Source organism: Euphorbia lathyris, chromosome 6, assembly GCF_963576675.1.
Source record: "Euphorbia lathyris chromosome 6, ddEupLath1.1, whole genome shotgun sequence".
Lineage (NCBI taxonomy): Eukaryota > Viridiplantae > Streptophyta > Magnoliopsida > Malpighiales > Euphorbiaceae > Euphorbia > Euphorbia lathyris.
Genome location: NC_088915.1, coordinates 49,050,775 through 49,058,295, shown reverse-complemented (window position 1 = coordinate 49,058,295; position 7,521 = coordinate 49,050,775). Strand labels below are relative to the sequence as shown.

At 36.6% G+C, this 7,521-nt stretch overlaps 1 protein-coding gene across 1 annotated transcript; it reads left to right on the top strand.

Annotated features, from left to right (window-relative positions):
* Positions 1 to 2,379: 2,379 nt before the first annotated feature.
* Positions 2,380 to 6,966, top strand: LOC136232671 (cytochrome c1-2, heme protein, mitochondrial). Its single transcript, XM_066021991.1, has 8 exons — positions 2,380 to 2,496; positions 3,614 to 3,696; positions 3,971 to 4,191; positions 4,664 to 4,943; positions 5,028 to 5,099; positions 6,145 to 6,261; positions 6,346 to 6,411; positions 6,504 to 6,966. Exons 2-8 carry the CDS (start codon positions 3,640 to 3,642, stop codon positions 6,618 to 6,620), a joined length of 930 nt encoding a protein of 309 aa, XP_065878063.1. The 5' UTR covers positions 2,380 to 2,496; positions 3,614 to 3,639; the 3' UTR covers positions 6,621 to 6,966.
* The last annotated feature ends 555 nt before the right edge of the window (positions 6,967 to 7,521 follow it).

Here is a 7,521-nt window from a genome sequence, read left to right as displayed (position 1 = left end):
CACATAAGACTTGGAACCAAAAGAGAGATGGATGTGATTAATAGATGGAAGCCAAATTGAGCCCAGTAAGGCCCGTTTAAATGGAGGGGGCCGAAATTTATATATAGAAATAAGGAATTATTTTAATTCCATTAATCCTAATTTGATTAGGTTTGTGAATTAAATTAATTAAGAGATAATTAAGTTAGGAGTTTTAATTAGATTAATATACTCCTATTATTATCCAATTAGGTTATTTATTATTATCCTAAATGTATTTGATATATTATAAGATAATAATTAGGAATCCTATTCCGAATGAAATTCCTATTAAGTAACCTATTCCTATCTAACTAGGGTTTAGATACAAGCGACTATATATACCCCCTCCTTATGAGAATTTCGACTAAGCCTCCTAACTCCCCTTTATGTGATTTTCGGAACCTACATTAAAAGAGAGAGAGTGAATTCGCATCCCCTAGTTCGTGGATAAGAATTCATACGGCTTCCGTCAATTGATTAATCTCATTCATCTCCTTTTCTCTTTGATCTTGTGTTGGTTAATTAGAGGCAATCTATTTTGGTTGCATCTCATAAGGGTTGATTTCATCTTAACCTCACCGTGTTATACTTTGTGGTTGGAATCTCGGAGAAGAATTGTGGGCGCTTCTTTAACAACGGTAGATTGTTCATCGAAAGGTATTCCTTCTTATCCCTCTTTATATGAAATAACGATTAACGGATCCTATGGTTAAAAGGAAAGAAAAATTATATTCGGTTGGTATTGACGAGCAATATCCACAAGAATGCCAACCGCACGTGAGTTGCCCATCCCACGACAGTTTCAGGCTAAAATACTCATAATGCCAGGCGGACCTGTCTAGCAGAGCCCGCCCCATACCCGTTTTTTGGGCCTAAAGTATTAATAGGTACTTTTGACACATCATCCCCCGCCTGAGGACTAACCATACTTTTGACACATCATCCCTTCTCCTCCTTTTAGCCTCAAACACGACTAAACTCCCCATATTTTCCTTATCACTCATTAGTTTAACTGAATTATTTGATTGCAAAGATGATCCCCCACTAGCCCCACTCAACTGCCCAACTACCATTGCACCTTCCCCACTCGCCAAAGCATTTTGACGTCCACTATCTCCACTACTTCCTTTCTCAACCGGAATCCCTGAACCCAAGTTTCCTCCGGCAACATTACCTCCCTGACCGGCGGTTCCACTTCCCTGACCAACTTAGTCACCATGGCTCTGTAGAAGTAACCAACCACTTCGAACCCTTAGTAACTTGCTTTCGACTAGTTTGAGCGAGCATATACGTCCCATACGGCTTCTCAGGCATTCCGGTAGGGGACTCATACACCTTTGGGCATGCAAACTCAGTATGATCTAATAATCCACACACAAAACAGAACTTCCGGATGCATTCGTATTTAAACTCCACCCAAAACCAATCTCCCCCAACCCGTTTCAACTTCATCCGCCTCATAATAGGCTTTCGAACATCCATCGATATTCTAATCCGCATAAGCTCCTTCCACACACCATATAAATTATTTGGATCAGAGGTCAGAAATTGACCAACATAGTTACCAATCATAACACATACCTTTTCAGACATAAATCCATGAGGTAAATTGAACACTTGAACCCAAGGATCAATATGAAACAATGGGACTAGTGTAGGCGAATCAATTGGCTCCATTTGGTAGAGCACTAGCAATTTGTTGTCAAACGTCCGTGGACCATTTTCATAAACTCTTCGAACATCAATCCCGTGGAAGAACTGAAAAATGAACAAATTGGGATTAATGGCTCGGATATACACCCCCTTCCATGGCTTCCAAAGAACAGCCATAAGGTCCTTCATAGCCGAAAAATCGACAATTTTATCAGAGAGAAACCTCCCTGCTAAACACCAACGGAAGTCCAATCGTTCCGTACGAAGATCCTCCTCACCACGGTCATTCCACCATTCTCCTCTTCTGCCAGACTCAAATTCGTATAATCAGTCGATTGTACTTGCAGATGCCATTGATTAGCAAAATTCAAACCTTGTTACAAGTAACAAGACAGAGCAAACTTGTTATTCAGAACAAGACTAGACAAAATGAATGAAATGATACCGTTAATTCGGAAAAAAAAGTAAGGTTATAATTTTAAACTATTAAAATAATCCATCATTGGAGTATACAAGGAATAAATATTTTATCATACTCTTAAACTTGTTAGTGTCTTTTTAATTTCTTTAAATTATTTCTTCTCCGTGCAAAGGAAAAGAGGAAAAAAGAAGAAAATAGAAAAGGCCATGGACCTTGAAACCCAACCCAAAAGGAAAGGATCCAATTCGTTAAGCCCACCCATAAAGCCCAGAAAATTTATCGGAAGGGGAACTAACTAATAGTATGCATATGTTGTCTTCCTCCCGTGTTCTATCGTTCGTTTTGGATCTCTCAGCTGCGGCTGCTTTTTTGACCACTTCCATCTCTCTTTTCTTCATCTGGTAACTTCTCTTCTTATTTTCTTTCTGATCCTTCTTTTCTCTGATTCTTTTTTTGATCTATCAAATCATACTAGGGCTTTCCTGCACTTCAATGTATATTCCCTTTACTATCTTTCTGCGATTTCACTTATCTTTAGGATTTTGTTTTCGTTTGAGGACCTTTTACAATCATTCTATCATTTCCTTATGCTTTGAACTTAGGTTTCTATCTGAGAGTGTTGAGATTAAGGTTGTTGTAATTTTTAGATTTGTCCACTTGAAAAAATCGGTGTGAGGCATTAGGTTTAGGCTCGATTTGTATTGGGCATATCGTATATAAGATTTGTTTATTTTCCTATTGGGTTTTCAGTTGCGTGTCTAATTTTGTGCGTGTTATACGATCTACAAAGCTAGGAGCCTACGCAATTCCTATTTCCTTTTTAAGCTTATAACAAAAATTCGAATATTTAAAGACCTGGCTAGTGAAAAGAGATGTATTTATGAAGCTTTTGCTAAAAATCTCCTTTTTTTTTTTGTTTTCTCTCGCGGTTGGAGATTTGAACAACATCGTCATTTGTATGTTTGGCCATATAGTTTGTTTGTATTCTGATGTTTGAGTTTGGACTCAGATTGTGGAAATCTTTAATGAGAATTAAGATTGCATCTGAGAAGCTAGAACTGTGTTGGTTCCTACTTTCAAATGTAAAGAATACATCTAGGACATCCTGTAGGATCAGAAACTAGAACTCTCTGTATGCTTATGTCAATTTTGTACTTAATAACTTTCATGAGACAAAGAAAAGATTGGAAATTTTCCTTTTTTCCCCTCCCCATTCTATGGTGGTTGAAGCTTAGAAATGTTTATATATATACGTTTGCTGAACCTCATAGTATTGCTCATTATTGAGCTAGGTTGACATGATTTGGTCTGGTTTAGTGCATATATTAATTTTAATGCGTGAATGCTCAGCCTAGTTATAATCCACTAATTAAGCAGCTTAGAAAATCTTACACTGAAACTTTGTTGTAAAAAAGTACATAAATTCTGAATTTTCTATCTTTGCATTTCAGCTTCTTGAATTTTCTAATTCTCCATTCACAATTACATCTAATTCTTCTTATTTTTTATTATTATTAGTGAACCCAATACAGGAAATAACTGCAATGGCTGGAGGTGTGATCCACCAGCTCTTGAGGAGGAAACTTCAGTCACTCTCTACTGTAAGATTTTTCTTCCCCCTTTTCTTTTCATTTGTTTGTTCTTAGTTTTGTTTACTTGATATCTCCTGTTGTTGTGTGTTCATTTTTCGGGGAAGATCATACAATTCAAATTCTCTTATCTATCCTGTTTGTGATTGGCAGTGTTCATCTCCTAATTATAGAATTTAATTATAGCATCATAGCATGTTAAAAATAACATTGCTGGTGTACACCTTAGTTTGCTTTTAGGCTGCAGAAGACTTCTGCTAATTGTTTCACATTTAATGTTCTGCAGGCATCTCCATTTTTGTCTAAATTTCCTTCTAAGAAAATTCCCAATGATGATGGATCTGGGGGTATGAAGTACCTACAAACTTTTGGGCTTATTGGAGCTGGTCTTTCAGGCCTTCTGAGTTTCGGAACAGTAGCATCTGCTGACGAGGCAGAGCATGGCTTAGCATGTCCAAGCTATCCCTGGCCTCACGAAGGCATTTTAAGTTCATATGACCATGCTTCGTAAGTAGTATAATCTTCCTGTCTTTTGCCAATTCCGCTTGATCACAATTCCCTATTCTTTTTTTCTTTTCCTTAATAAATAAATAAATATTGCTTACAAATATAACTTGTTTCAAGTCTTACTTGAAAATCATCTTCCCTTTAATATGACGCTCTGCTTTCTTTTGCCTTTTTATTCGTTTATAATGTCTTTAATGTGAAAATGCTATTAATTTTAACAGTTCAACAAAAGGTTGGGATAAATTTTTGAACATGTTTTTCTTCTGCATTCTTTTCTTTTCTCCTTTTGTCTGCCCCCTTTCTCCATGCCTTCTGTTCTGTACTGTTGGTTTCATATCTGTGAAAACAAAAGGGATGGGTGTTTCCTAACTTCTTCAGGATATTTTTCCTTTCTAGATTGACATCTATGTGTAATTGTTTGTATAATTGAGAGTTTGATGTTGTGGTTAATGGGTCCTTTTTGTTGTGGCAGGATTCGCCGTGGTCACCAAGTCTACCAGCAAGTGTGTGCATCTTGCCACTCCATGTCTTTGGTATCATATCGTGATTTGGTTGGTGTTGCATATACAGAGGAGGAGGTGAAAGCTATGGCAGCTGAGATTGAGGTGGTTGACGGGCCTAATGATGAGGGGGAGATGTTTACTCGCCCTGGAAAACTCAGTGATCGGTTTCCTCAGCCATATGGAAATGAACAAGCAGCTAGATTTGCTAATGGAGGAGCCTATCCGCCCGATCTTAGTCTTATTACCAAAGTAATTCCTACCTGTGGCTTTTATTGTTTTGGAAGTTCAGATGGTGTATTCACAAAATTCCTTACTCCTTTTCTTTTCTTGCAGGCTCGTCACAATGGTCAGAACTATGTCTTCGCTCTTTTAACTGGTTACCGTGACCCTCCTGCTGGTGTTCAAGTAAGTTTTGCCTTTGGGCGCTTTTTCATTATGGTTTTTGTACATGATACATGAGAAGGAAATTTCTGTCATGCAATCAATCTCATATGAATATTATATCATATGTAATAAGTAAAGTTTGCTAGTTGATATAGGGTGGGAAATTAAATGATAAACATCATTGGCCAAGTTGTGAAGAAAAAGCTTTGATATATGCACAACACATTTATTCTTCTTTGATATATCCCAGGTTTAGTTGGTGAAAAGTTGGAGGATGCCTGACCCTCTATATAGGTTTCTACAACTAATCTCGAGTTTCACTGTTAAGGATGCATGCAATACCTTGGGATTTACTTCTTCTTGTGCTGAAGTGTTTTCTCATATTTCTGTTGCTTTTTTTTGGGTACAAATTTCTTTCTAGGTTAAGTTTTCTTTACTGCAATGATGAATTTCGTCATGTGGATTCTTTGTGCATATGAAAGTTATATGTATCTTTTCTTGTTACTCCATTTTTAATTACTGACAGATATTAATATGAATTTGGCCTTAACTATCAGCTTAAGCTTTTAGTTGAATTGGTTCCATGACATGGTATAAGAATCTCTTTGACCAAGTGATCAAAGGTTTGATTCCTGGCAACCCCATTTGTTGATTTAATTTCAGGATATGGTAAGATGAACATGTGTTGTGCACGCTTTCAGTTCAATTGGTTCCATGGCAATTGCGTTTAAAGTTGATCAATTTGTTCCTTTTTACATGACATTTTATACTACCTATGTGCTTTTGGCAATTTTATTTTTCAAATTTTCTCTTATTTACTCCACAAGAGAGGTTTAGGTTTAATCGTGACAATCATATAGTAATTAAGAAGAAAGAGAATTTTGACATGGAAAGTAGAGTTTTAGGAGAGAAGTATTAAGGATACATCAGTCTAATCCTGATGAAAAACTAGGAGGGAGTGTTATTATTATTGTGAATATGCAGAGTTTATGTTTTTGCTTGCTTAATTGTTATGCAGTTATCCTGTAGCTAATCTCAAATTAATTTAAAACAATGAATGCTGTAGATAAGGGAGGGGTTGCATTACAATCCATACTTTCCTGGGGGAGCTATTGCTATGCCTAAAATGCTGAATGATGGTGCTGTTGAGTATGAAGATGGCACCCCTGCTACTGAAGCACAGGTTTTCATTCCATTCGTTGGTTATGCATAATAATAGCTACTAGATTAGAGTTTCTCAGATTTGAGGTATTCTTTTCTTTTGCAGATGGGAAAAGATGTTGTATCATTTTTGACGTGGGCTGCAGAACCAGAGATGGAAGAACGGAAACTGGTATAATTTTGACTTCAATTCATGTTTCTTTTGCCTGACACCATCAATAGCTAAGTTTTACCTGATGATACATACATAAACCTGTTCTGCAGATGGGTTTCAAGTGGATCTTTGTACTCTCACTGGCATTACTTCAGGCTGCATACTATCGGCGCATGAGGTGGTCAGTTCTCAAGTCTCGCAAGGTTATTGTTGATGTCGTCAACTAGCTTTCGTCCGGTTTCTCTCGTACAATGTTTCTGGGACGGACGGATGACCTGATGGTGGCGAATAATTTCGTTGGAAAACTAGGCTTCTGCCATGTCAAAGTGGTGGACATATTGTAATTGTGATGGAGTGACATGAAGAGTCCTCTTTTTTTATTTTTTGGGGTTAGAAATAAGCTACTCCATATACGCAAAACAGTATGTTTTGTCTTCGTACATTTTTGTTAAATTCTTTGGTCTGAAGTGATGCATTCTCCTGTTAGACCTTCCTGCTGTCTTTAGTAACATAATAACTCATTCCAAACATACATTATGCTTATGACAAATTTAGTAGAAAGTATTTTTGGTCTGGTGTTCTTACCTTCTAATCGATGTTATAAGCTGTCATTGTCATTTAAGTGTGTATTTACTTTGTTAATCTATTGCTGGAATGCGCATTATTTTCATTAACAAGAATATATATATGTATATACACACACACGTTAAAATAAGAAAATATTGGGTGATGTAATTTTTCAAGCCATACTTGGTAATAATCTCAATTTCCAGATTAAAGTAAATTAAAATTTTATATTGAGTTATTCGTTTTTTATTTATTTGATATTATTTTGTATTATTGTTGTCTAATTTTCCCTGGTATTTGCTCTGCCTCCTAGACTTGTCCCATTTTGTCACTAAGTAGAGGGGACTAAATGGGACAGGTTCAAGAGGCGAGGGCTTAAAACATAGTGATAGTGATAATCTTGGGCCATAATGTAATGGTGCCTTCTATGGTTACTTTGTTTTTGACAAAGTACCATTACTTGGTGTGTTTTCACCATTGGATGATGAAACATAAAATTAATCCAGTGGTGAAAACACACAAAGTATGGCTTACTTTGTAAAAAACAAAGTAAGCATAGTC

What these genes read in the sequence shown, in the direction of transcription:
- LOC136232671 (XM_066021991.1), top strand. Translation starts at nt 3,640, where the DNA reads ATGGCTGGAGGTGTGATCCACCAGCTCTTGAGGAGGAAACTTCAGTCA. An exon ending in AGTTCATATGACCATGCTTC is followed by an intron (nt 4,192 to 4,663) that starts GTAAGTAGTATA and finishes TTGTTGTGGCAG; the next exon opens with GATTCGCCGTGGTCACCAAG. An exon ending in ACCCTCCTGCTGGTGTTCAA is followed by an intron (nt 5,100 to 6,144) that starts GTAAGTTTTGCC and finishes TGAATGCTGTAG; the next exon opens with ATAAGGGAGGGGTTGCATTA.